This window comes from Onychostruthus taczanowskii, unplaced genomic scaffold, assembly GCF_017590055.1.
Source record: "Onychostruthus taczanowskii isolate IOZ18803 unplaced genomic scaffold, ASM1759005v1 scaffold38, whole genome shotgun sequence".
Lineage (NCBI taxonomy): Eukaryota > Metazoa > Chordata > Aves > Passeriformes > Passeridae > Onychostruthus > Onychostruthus taczanowskii.
The window spans coordinates 3,985,528-3,998,305 of NW_024501237.1; the positions used below are offsets into that span (position 1 = coordinate 3,985,528).

General features: G+C 39.5%; 1 protein-coding gene across 3 annotated transcripts in view; it reads right to left on the reverse strand.

The window, feature by feature from the left end:
* The window catches only part of ZNF827 (zinc finger protein 827), a 99,529-nt gene that overhangs the window by 26,579 nt on the left and 60,172 nt on the right, over nt 1–12,778 (reverse strand). For all 3 annotated transcript variants that reach the window (XR_005953230.1, XM_041412130.1, XM_041412131.1), the window contains exons 6-8: nt 10,848–11,096; nt 10,163–10,220; nt 5,551–5,654 (exon numbers count right to left, since the gene is read on the reverse strand). Coding sequence is in view for 2 of the 3 variants with exons in the window: in XM_041412130.1 (XP_041268064.1) it covers nt 5,551–5,654; nt 10,163–10,220; nt 10,848–11,096 (411 nt within the window). In the remaining variant the exon portion in view is untranslated. The remainder of the gene's footprint in view (nt 1–5,550; nt 5,655–10,162; nt 10,221–10,847; nt 11,097–12,778) is intronic.

Sequence of the window (12,778 nt, forward strand, 5' to 3'; positions counted from 1 at the left end):
CCAGGGTGACAGAAGCAGCAGTGATCCCATGCACAGAAATCAAACCCTCAAGGTTTCTGCATTTCTCAGTGTGCTTACAGTAGTCTCACGGTGATGACCCAAAATTTAAAGCTGGTTGCAGTAGAAGGTTGCAGAAGTTTAGTTTCCTGCAGAGCACAGGAAATCAGAACAGAGCACAAATACTGCCAGAAAATAGTGGACATGAACACCTCTGCTGGTTGGACCAAAAGAGCTCTTGCTATCTGCTTTCTAGATGCTTGGAGTCACCGCAAATTACAACAGCAAGAGCTATACTGGCCTTAAAGCATCTTTAAAAAGGAATTAGGCAGGAAGATACATGCAAACTCATACTAAAGAATGTGGTATCTGCACAACACCATCACCGTGATTATTTATCATATTCAAGCCAAAATTCTAAACCCTCAGGAGGTATTTTCCAGCTACAGTAACAAGAAAATAAACAAGATGAAGTGTGCTGATGGGCACATCAGTCTCACCCAAATGCTGAAATTTCACATGGTTGAAGGATACAGCCTCCCTTCACCCTGCCCACATCCCACCATTCCCACAAACTACTGGAGAAAGAAAGGAGTTTAGTTCACCACTTCCCCTGCTGTGGCCACACAGGTGTTAGTACTGCTGTGAGCAGAATGTGCAAAGATAAGGCCCTGGGAGCAGGCAGGTTTTCACCTTTTAGTGTTATTGAAGCTACGATGGAATGCCTGCTCTAGAGAAAAGGCCAGTGTGAGTATGGACAGTAACAGGAGAAACCCGCATATCTGCAGAATAGTCCTGCAGTTCCAAACATACTGGAGTCTTTGTTCCACATATTACCTTAGATCCATAAACATAAAAATGGGCTGATCCCACTAATTACATTATCAAAAAAAGAACAACTGACACTGACAAAATGCAAAATTTTTTGCACTATGTTTCCAAACTTCTACTGAACTAAACACCATGCTGCTGATTCTGGGCAATCCTGACGAGGAAGCATGGCCTGTCTGTCATCCTACAGGTCAGTGCAGAGTGTGGACACACACATGGCAGAGGAGGCTATGATGCATTTCAAAAAAGGACTGGAGCTTTACTGGCTTTATCTCACTGAAAAAAACCCAACAACCAGTAAATTAAGCTGTGGCAAAATTTAAAAAGAGAGTACTATTCCTCCACTACAACTCCCTAAGACCTACATCCTCCAGTTCCAAAAGTTTATTTTAGCCATGTGAAATTCATTTACCACCATCAAAATCACAGTGTTGCAAGTAGTACTAAATTCCAACCAAAAATGGATTAAAAAAAATTAATCCACTAGAGATGGGATTATTTCAATATTTGGCACTGTCAGTGGAAATGAAGGAGAATACCAGGTCATTGATAAACAGGAGAGAAAATAATGAAATATTATTACACTACACACAGATAGATGTACATGGAGAAAAAAAATCCCAAAAAGCCATAGCTGAGGTTTTCACCAATATTAATGAACCATCCAGAAAAGGAATAATGAATATTACTCATCTGGCTTCCATGAAGGCAGGTTTGATTTACAGAACGAGTCAATGAGATGGTGCAAAACTATTAAAGTACATTAAAGACTGACTAAGGGTCAGGAAAAGCAGCATAAGATCAAGTTTTTAATTTATCCAGTGATCTGAACTGAACTATATAGTCTGACATAAAACTATTCTGTCAAAAGAAGAATCTTATAAAACAGAAGCTGAAAATGTCCTTTTTTAAAGTGACTGACATAAAAATTTTAATTTCTTCACCCTACCTTTTGCTAGGTTAAAAGAGGCCACATCCTTATAGGGAGCAGCTGAAATTAGTGAATTGGTTTGGATATGACTTTGTAATAGATATTACTTTGATACATGGTAACTTTTGAACAAAGTGTGTTTGGTTGATGTAAATATCAAAACTATTTTATTTCCATTTTTGAGTAAAAATGAAGTTATTTGGACAGTAAAATCAATAGAGAAAAGTTCAACATAATAATATGGTTATTAACATAGAAAATACCTTAAAAAAAGTGAGAGAATTAATTCCCCAAATTTAACCAGTAAATTTGAACTATATACCCTAGAAAACTCTGTCTTCCCTTCTCAGAGTATTAGGAATTCAGCACAGATTATCAGGGAGATACCATGACTTCTGTGGGTCCGCTGAGTCCCTTTCTGACAGCTGTTGGAGATTTCATTGTTAGTTCCTTGGATACCTGGATTAAAATCAACTCTCCTGCCTGTGATACTGCTGCTGATTAAGAATCCTCCACCCTTTTTTCAGGCCAAATCCATCACAATATCATTATTTATTTAGGTTTTTTTTTTCCCCCTCCACTAAATGCCCTGATCAGTGAATTGTATTCACACATCTTTTAATATTCTTTCCTAATTATATTATACTCCTTATCTACTCAATGCCCTACAAAGAGTGCTCTGCCAGTTAAAGACCCGAATTTGCAATTTTCTTATAAACTGGCCATAAAGTGGTTTGTGCTGAGGGGGCCACTAAGCTTTAGTCTCAAGGACTGAACTTTGGACCCACTGTACTTAAAAATCCTCTTTAATAGCTTCAACACACACACTTACACAAAACCCCCAAACAAACCAGAACTGCATTAATGAAAGCAATATCAATATGCAGAAATTTCAGAGTACTAAAGAAATCATCTTGAGAGCTAAAATAACAAGTGAAACAATTCAAATTACAAGGTCATATGCCTAAGAGTGTAGGAACAAGAATTTCTGTTGCATGCTGAAATAATCAGCTGAAATTATAAGGGAAAAGAAAAACATGTTACTATTTGACCAGCAAGAGAGACACCAGCATGTTCTAGTTACAGAGCTGTGATTAATCAGGAGAGGCATTTCCAATATGCACTCAGAAGATTGCAGGCTGCTGAAAAAGTCAGGGATAAAACCTCCTATGAAAGAGCACATATAGCTCTGACTACTCATATTTGCAGAAATTAATGCCCCTAAACAGAGGAAGAAAAAGGCTAGGAAATGGAAACCCTGTTGCTTCAAAAACCCTAAGACTGGCTGGCTCACTTTCCCAAAATGAAGCAGGATTAGAGGAATGTAAGGAATGGCACATCAGATGGTGAACATCTCAAGGAAGAAGAATTATCAAAGTTGAAGGACAGCACTGGTGACATAACAAAAGTAGAACTTGCTGTGAATAAATTCAGGCTGCAAAGAGAGTGGTTCCAGTTCTCCAAAGGGGTGAGCTTCTGAAACAGCATCCGCATAAAAATAATAAGGATGATGGGGTTTAGGATGAAGCTTGGTAATGAATAAGATTGCATAATGTTACCTAGTACAGAAAGAATTGAATATGACACATGAAATATCTTACTGTCCCATGTTCCTGTCACTTTTCCCAATTCCTCTGCAGCTAAGGTGCCAAAAAGTCTGCAGACAGAAAGTTGGCAGGAGTCTGGCGACACAGTTGCCCATTTTGGTGCTCACTTGAGAAGCGGCAACCGCGTACGTGGGGTCCCACCAGGGCCACTGGACTGGGGATTTCGTATCATTTTCTTATGCTGCTCTTTTCTGCTTCTTACTGTCCTGTTTTAGGGATGGACTAACATGAAATAAATCTCAAGCAAAAGGATTTTTATGTGGGAGACCACATACACACTTCCCCAGCATTTTCTCTAACACTTTCTGTAGGCCTTGCACAATGGTTTGTTTCTGTTCCTTAATGCTGCTCTCTGAAGGGATAAAATGTTTTGAGAGCTATCCATTGCAGTACATAGGCTATGTCTTCTTGCAAGGCTGAAACTAATAGGAGAATTACGTATGGGTATTCTGCTGATCTTTTACTTGAATATAATATTTGTAATTGATTACAAATTTAAATCACATTCTTGGTGCTACTGTGAAAGTTGCACTTCAGGCCCAAGAATTTGTTGTGAAGCTGAGAAAAAACAACATATTTGGAATTATAAGAGTTGTTCCAAAAATACAAATGTAGCAGAAACTGGCATTTTAAAATTTTCAAGGTACTTGCTACTATTATATATCAGACTCTTACAACCACAGAGCAATATGTATTATAATACACAGACCTATCAAGGTTCCACAAAACAGATTAAAGAGCAGCACAAACATATGAAAACCCAGTTCCTCAGAAGCCTTTCTAACACTCCAGGACGATCTAACCAACAAGATACTTTACATCATTTAAGCAGAAGATCAAACATGTCACTAAAACCCACCCGTACTTCCAGTGGCCTTGCTGAAAGTGAAGTCTTAGAGAGAATTAAAATTCTTATGCATTTATCTCGGTATGATGTAAGAGTCTTGCTGCTAGAGGCCATGTCCTCTGAGGTGCCAAGCCCTGCCTGAGGAGTCTGTGAATTCTCATCTTTCATCTGGGCATATGAATATTCCATGTTATGCCAAGGTCAAAAGCCCAGACTGAAAGTGCTAACCTGGTTTACATTTTGATACTTAAAAGCATCACACCTGATCTGGTTCTCCTCACCCAGAGGTACAGAATCCATTGCTTCCTTGCAGAAGTGTCTGTGCACAGCCTGGAGACCCTTGTCCTTATCCTACATTTTTTTTTTCTTCTTGCTATGCTTATTTACCCTTAGACAGCATCTAGCTCTTACCCTCATCTGCCACTTTGCAAGCTGTCAAATGACTATTCAAGCATTAAAAAAAATGAAGGGTCTGTTAAGTTGTAAATTAAATGACAGTCTATAGCTGAAAATTAGCAGTAACGTGCCCAAAAGTTTATTGATTGCTAAGAAAAGGTGAATAACCCCCCCTACAGCTGACTGTGTAATTACTGACCTTTAGAACCCCAGAGCTATTAATTTTAAGAACAGATAACAGTGAACTAGCAAACGAGTTATTTTTCAGCAGGATAGTGAAGGCACATATCAAGTTTTTGCATGTGTTCAGTGCGACCTTGAATAGTATTATTACATGCCTGTATTTTCCATTTTAATGCAGAACATAACCCAAGCTATATCTGGACATAAAATGCCTGTCAACTAGTTCAGAAAATCAGTGGGAAGGCACCCACAGACACTGTGGCTTTTCAGTACATTTGAAGAACTCCACATCCTTCCAGAAAGGTTCTAAATTACTGCTAAAGGCAGGAAAATTGTATTGCCAAGCTCAGCCACTCTGGTACATGTCCTGCAAATGCTTCATCTGTACTCCAGAGATGGAGATGAAAATGGCCAGGAACAGGAGAATAGCAGACAGTAATTCAGCATCAGTACGGCGTCAGACACACACACACACAAAAACCCCTCAACTCTCTTGATATTGCTAAATTTAATCTGCTATAGACTATTGCACAATTCATAGAAACAGCAGCCTAAAGACTATTAACACAAATGCTCCAGCAATATTTAACTTTTCTCTTTTTCTTCTAAATAATCAGCATTTATCATAATGGAGAAATAGCTACCTTTTGACAAAGCAAACCATATTTTAAGAGCATTGGTCAGGTGGTGAAGTTTACAGTAAGAAAAATGTAAAAAATATCTGTTAACTGAAAGCAATGAAAGAAAAAATATCTGACCTGGTGCAGAAGTCCTTCCATGAAGAGTAGTTTCGTTGGGCAGGAGATCTTTTGAGTTGGAAGTGAATGGTGATTGTCTAAATGTGTCTTCAGAAAAGAAAGGGCTATAGGAAAAAACAAGATGCCTTTTTTTAAAGAAAACAGCAGTTAACAGAAGAAGAAGTAAGTATGAATTTTGACCTCAACATAATATATTTTAAGAAATACCACCTTGTTATAGAAACAGTTTCACTTACAAAATTCATGCTGAAAAATAGGCAGACCATGAGGCAGTGTGCTTTGGTAAAACTGCATTTCAGAGTGAAAAGTGAAGACCTCACAAAAGGCTTTTTGCTACATTTCAACATCTCACATTTGCAATATCACAATACAACATGGATCATTAAAACTCACACTTCAGAAATTTGCATTCCATTGTTGTATCTGGAGAGGGCAATCAGGAAAGGTAAAAAATATTACTATTTAATAATCTGAAGCATACAGTAGTCATCTTTAAAATAAACCTTTTCAAATATCAGGTTAAGATGCTGAATAATTCTATTCTGACATGGCCTTCCATGAATGAAACTGCCTCCATGAATTTGATTTTTAAAGCAGGAAACAATTAATAAATTGAATGGGTGTATCCCAAAGAGCACAAAACACAAAAATAAGCAGCTACATTATTTAAAAAAGAATATTTTGCTTTAGTTTTAATTAACAGGCAAAGTTTAAAAGTTAATCTCAATAGTGAAATGCATCTCTATCAAAATATTTGATTTCTGCTCAATTAAAGATCATAACAGAAATAAGAAATCTTTGTCTGCAGTTCAGATAGACATCTGCAAAAGGTACATAAAAACATTCAAAATTGAAAACTACAGTCTTTCTTGGAAAAATGCTTTCTAAGGGAATGTATTCCACCTGCATGCAAACTACCATGCTTCTTCTAAGCAAAGTGAGAACCACTTTAAATCTGATCTCTTCCAGACTGAGAATCCTTAACAGGCTGGTGTACAGTGGGTGTTTTAAAGGTGCAGAACAGGAGGCCAGACCATTTCTGCAGCTTTTTCTTACTCAGGAATAAAATCCAAGAATCTTTTCAGGATAAAGGACCTACTATGAGGCCTTACAAGGTGTTGCACAGTGAGTATTCCAGACTCAAAGCACGTGCCAGCTGAACCAAGCTGACCTCACACCAGTTCAGATACCCAAAGTTTCTGTCCAAAAGGCATCACTTGCCTGTGCTTTTCCCTCATGCAGTTTTTCTGCAGAGTGAACAAGGTGTCTCCACCAAGTCACTTGTATTCTTAGTCAGATCTCTTCTGCCTCAGGGAAACTTGTTGGTAATTAGCTGACTTGATTGTGAAACACTTTTGGCAACCACGTTGTTTTACTTTCCCATTACGTTTTCTGGACACTATTCATTTTGTGCTGTTCCATATTTGACAGTTAATGGGATATTTTGGTGTTTCTACAAAAGTCTGAACACATCCATAAGCAGTCAGCATTAGGCTGTGCTGAAGGAGAAGGCGTGAAGCTGCCCCAAACCTGAACAGTTTGGTGAATGCCAATAGCTGAACAATGCAGGATACTCCAGAAAACAAGTGACCAGGATAAACCAAAACAGCTCCAACACACATGTGTGAAACTTAACTTGTTCCAAGACTCACACTCCCACTCAGGGTTGACATAATACAAAACAGACTGACACTGTATAAAAATACGCCATGATTTATTGCAACATTCCTCTCACTGGTTTAATAATGATTTGAAAGAAAAACAGCAATAAAAATGTTTTATTACTATTGTAACTCTTCAAAATCTTGTACTCCGCTTGGGTTCCCATGTTGGCTTTCCTGCTTGTGCCTTAGATTCAGTCACTGGGACACTGCTCACTGCTGATAAACAGATGGTGCAGGGTTTATCTATTTCAGCTTATGCCATAGATCATGCCCAGGTGCTGTTGAAGGCCACATCATGTCATACCCCAAGGATTTCCCTCTCCACAACTGGCCTCTGGTGAATTATAGAACCATCCTTGGATACCTCTTTTCTGCCTTCCACTAGAATGGCAGCAGAGTCTCTTCAGAGGAGGCCCTATCATTATTTCTATTTCAGCAGATCTGTCCTCCAATTCCCAGTGAAAAGTGTGGAGGGAGGAGCTCCTGCTTCACAGCAAGAAATTACACATTGTCCTCAATCATTGTGCAAAGTCCTTTCTGACGAAGGTTAAGCTTTAGGATATTTTTTATTTTTCCTTCAGCTGCACTTTTCCAGTTTCATGGCTACACAGTTCTCTAGATGAAAGAAACTTCTCTTGGCATCTTATGCTGGCGTACTCACTCCACATCACTCGCTTCTCCACTTTCTGTCTTCTCATCACAGATGGCAGGCTCTACCATCTCACTCAGCCACTGAACTATGAGGAATCCTTGCCAGTTCCGGCTGCTTAAGCAAAGTCATATGGAAGTATATGCTGGCAAAGTCCAGGAATACTCACAGGAGGAACAGCAACAGATAGGGGACAGTTAGAAATGTTAATAAGGAATAAGACAGCAAAAAGTGCTTGTGTACCCATCTTGCTGGGGTTTGCTGATTTAAGCCTCACCAGTGACACAGCTAAATCTTTGTGCTTCCCAGCCACTCACAGGTGGACAACAGTGACCTCACCTTGGCTCTCTGCAGCTGTCAGCACATTTCACACAGCAATTGTGATTCAAATGCCTTTCTGTCATTGCTCCAGATGTGGGCTGGTGAGCCAAACTGCAACGCCACATGTTTTCTTAATGCACTCCAAGTGCCTCTATCCTCCACTGGCTGCTCCATCACATTCTATTTTTGAGAAGGCGTCATACCCTCACCAGTAAAGACTTCCAGCTGTTTATTTGGTTTGGAGTGGGTTGTGGTTTTTTTTTTGGTTTTTTTTTTTTTTTTTTTTTTTTGGCAAGGTCTTTCAAGTCAATCTGTTTGAACTCACAGAATTTAGTAGACTGACTCACTTCCCCTCTTTAAGAAGCTCTCCTCATTCATGTCTTCTTCTGCTGATAAATAGGTAAGATAAGAAAAGCACCCAGAGAAACTGAACCAGGCACTCAGCATTTCATGCCCTGATGGGTAGCAGCCGCTGTAAGGATGTCTCAGTAAAGCTCAACACAAGTTTGACAACAGCCAACTGTGCTATCCCCTTAAAAGTTGGCAGCCAGAAGAAGGGCAAGTTATCTTTGAACTGTCCTCAACCTTTCCAATTGGGATTATCTTTGATAGATCCAAAAGTAGCTCTGGATTCTCACACCAGTCCTGCTGGTAACATCATGAGACACTGAAATCTATTTTCAACTATTTGTCAGCCTGTCTCTGCAGTGCACCCTGGATGGTTAATGAGTAGTTGGACAATATGTGCATTTCTCTTTGTTGGTGTCTCAGGCTTATGCTTTTTAAGCAGTACAGAAAGGCTGTGCAGGCTGCATATCCAAGAAATTCCCACACTAGCAAATATGGGAAGCATTCACTGTAACCAGAAGCCAAAAGCTCAATTGAATTATCTTTCAACTTGTAACATCAAAAAGTCCCTCATGTACATTTACTGAGCTGGTCAGATTATTAAAAACAAGTTATTTATTGCAGCTACTATGAATGAATTGGATAGGCCTAGAAATTTAAGTACAATGTATTTCAGAGACCTTTTCTTTGCAACTGAAATGCTTTTCCATTCTGTCTGGGCAAAGTTGTTATAAGTTAGCACTGAGAACTTCTGTAAAGGGGCTGCAGAGGCAAGAAGCTCTTACTCAATCTTTGAATGAACTCTTCATCACTTCAGTATGCTCAGTCTCCAACCCATCCACAACAATTAGGGAATTTTCAAGTAGGAAAGAAATACATCCTTGTCAATTCCTGCCTACTTCTCCTACCCTACCAAGGGCTCCAAAGTCTTTACCAATTGCAGACACCACTTACTGCACAAGAGCTTAAAATCTTCCCATAGGGACACTTCACCTTGCTGCTCCTGGATACATAAACACCTTGTGGGCTTGTTCCCAGCCACAGTGCTGTAAAGTGCACATTTCTTTAACAGCACAGGCCACAATAACTCCTACTTAATTTAAATTATTGTAGTAATGTAATTGTAATCTTTAACATGACTTGTTACCACTGTCTTACAGTCTGACTTTTCAAAATTCATCCCTAGAATGTATTGAGATGACAGAAATACTAAATTGAAACTTTTCTAAAGAAATCTAGCTAGACATAAAAAAATCAAAATCACCTCTTCTTACATTGGTCCATGTCTTAAAATCCAGTTGTCAGCCTGGTCTTTCCTCAAGCACTGCATGTACCATGCAGTTTCTCGTACGTTTCAGTTTTTGTTGAAAAAAATAGAATAAATAATTCTTAAAATGATGCGTGACTACTTGATCAGAGGAGAACAGACAAAAGCCTTTGGGCCTTTTTGACTTATGAACCCTAAGCAATCAGATCTATAGTTGTAGCTGTTCCATGACTCATGGAAATACTTTACATTTGTACTATCAGGTCACATTTAGCAGAAGACAGACAGGTTTGAGTTCACAAGGCAAAAGGAGGCAATGCTATTTACAGTGCAGCTTTGCAGGTAACCACAGGCTCTACTTACCTGGCTGTAGTTCTGATGGTGTTATCTTTATTGTGGTTGTGCTCTTTGCTCACCTTTTCTGCAGAGGAACACATAAGAGTTTTGTGATTAGCATATGCCACATATTCTCTACCAAATTTTATTCAGCAGAACGATTTTAATGCTTTCAGGTAACAGAATGGGCATGACTTTATTTAAATTAACAGCCAACAAGCTTTTTCAGCTCCAGTGTTAGAGCTCCATGCAGAGTGTGCAGTGCAAGTGTTCATTGAACACTGGTCCCACTGCCTTTGTGTGACAGATGAGGTTCACCTTCCTTGCCAAGGGAAGTGGGCAATGCAGCCCCAGGAGTGCTGCATCCTGCAGCCACTGGCCACTGAGGCCAGGAACTGCCATCTGCAGATTCCCCTCTACAGTGATCAAAGCAGTCACAAATTATTTAATTAGCTTTTAGAAATACAGGAACTGAACTCTGGCTTTTCCAACTCAGGCGAAGTACTGTGAGCCTGACCTGGCTGCCACAGTGCTTTAAAGCATATGCAGACTATGGGGAGCATTTGGCAAGGCCTCTGTGTGAGGGTTGGAAAGTTCCTATTAGTTTTCAGCCCTGGTGACCTCACAGTTTCATGGAACTTTGGGGTTACACAAAAAAAAATCTGACTTTGCTCTTTCACTTCAGCTATTGAGCAGTTTGCACTGGATGTACCCGATAGCTGGAAGAGCAGCTCAGATGCCATCTTCACTGATATGTCCTGGCTGAAGAGATTTCTCTCAGGGAGCACACGGCCCTCGGGTGCCTTCTGGATGCGCTCGCTGATGTCGCGCCCCAGTAAAGTGCTGTAGCCGACGTTCTGGCCGGCTTGGCTGGGCGACACCGCCGCCTGCGAGTCGTGGATGTCAACTTCCATCGGCTCTTCCTTTATCTTTACCATCTGGGCTTCCTTGAAACTCTCGGCTGCAAATATGTATTCAAAAAAAAAAAAAAAAAAAAAGAAAAAAGAAGAAACAACCACCATAATTATTTAATTAGGCTGTAATTTTTCAGAGTGCTCAAAGCAGAAATCACAATTACCAAGTTACAATTTGTGTACCGCATCCCTGCAAATGGGAAGGGAAGCAAGCAGCTGACAGCCTCAGCATTCTTCTGGCTGTTATAAATAGAAGCAAGCTCTTGAAAATAATTTTTCAAACTAGAAAGCAGAAAACAGTTGCATATTTGCAAATATGAGAGTTACATCACTTTCTAGGAATACTGCGTATGTGATGACACACTAGTTAGTGAATCTTTGTTTCTATTTATTAAATGAAGTTGCAGCTCCACACCAGCTCTCCTGAGGTGGGCACTGAAGGCCTCTTACAAACTCCAAATTACTCTGTTTCAGCAGAAGTACCAGCACCCACAGTCAGAAGTACCAGTATGGGGACAGGGGCAGAGGAGGAAACCTCATCTTCTCCTCTCTCTTGCTCTTTTATGGAAAATTCCAGAAAACCATGTGAAGAACCTGTTCATTACACCTGCATAAACTTTCCAGATGAGGGGCATAATCTGGGGTTCATGCTTTTCTCAAGGCTAACAGATATTCCCTCATACATTACAAGGTCCACTAACCTTAAGGAACAGTTTTCTTAAGTCGGTATCATCCCCTCCTTGCCTTGCTCTCCAGTGTCCCAGGTCTAGCAAACAAAACCATAGTCTAAAAGCCAATTTCTAGAAACTCCAGAGACAGCATAAAAAAGGCAATATGTCTGGAGAATCAAGAATATAAATAATTGCATGAACAGAGTTAAGAACCAGAAGGAACAGGTAAGGATTCATTCCAACAAAATTTGTTTGCTCTGGTTTTCCCATCCTTTCTAACTCACATGTGAGTGTGTCAGCTTCACAGATTTTATTCCAAGCATGAAAGATTCAGGCGTTTCATTTTCAATTACCCAGTATTACAATGGATCTCAGAGGCACCAAAACATGATTTAGTTATCCCCAAAAATGTTTTCAACTTCCTCAGCTGGTTGGTGTCACGTTGTCACCTCCAGCAAAAGATGGACAGAATCCCTTTATCATGAAGGCATAAGCATTCTACCTAAAATTAAACTGATACGTATCACCAAGTCCTTTTTCATTACCTTGGGTTTTGCCTCTCTCCACATTCCTGGAGTAGAGAAGAAGTGGCTTTACTTCCTACAGCTCTTAAAAAAAATAAAAAATTGAAGCCAGGAGATAAACGCCACTTGGATATGTTCCAGGAGCAATTTACATGAAGTGCTTTCAATCTTTTCTTAAGACATTTCTTGACCTTTAAAAGACACATCTAAACATTGATAAAAATCTTTACCCTCTACTATCCACAGATACATCTCAGACTTCAGAAATTTTTATAGTGAATTCTCAGCTGAAGACTAGTTAGAAATATTATGCCTTTTTTTTTGCCCTTGTTAAGAAGATTTTTCTCTTTTTAAAATTTTGTTTGAAGCTTCCATTACTCTCTTATTATAAAACCACAAAACCTTGCATCTGTGTTAAAAAGTGTAAAAATAGCACGCTGTGCATTGAAAGTGCACACAGAGCAGCAAAGGAACGCATCAGGTAACAGTGTCAATCAAAAGCTCAGGTAACTCCACAAACAAATGAGTTCTTCA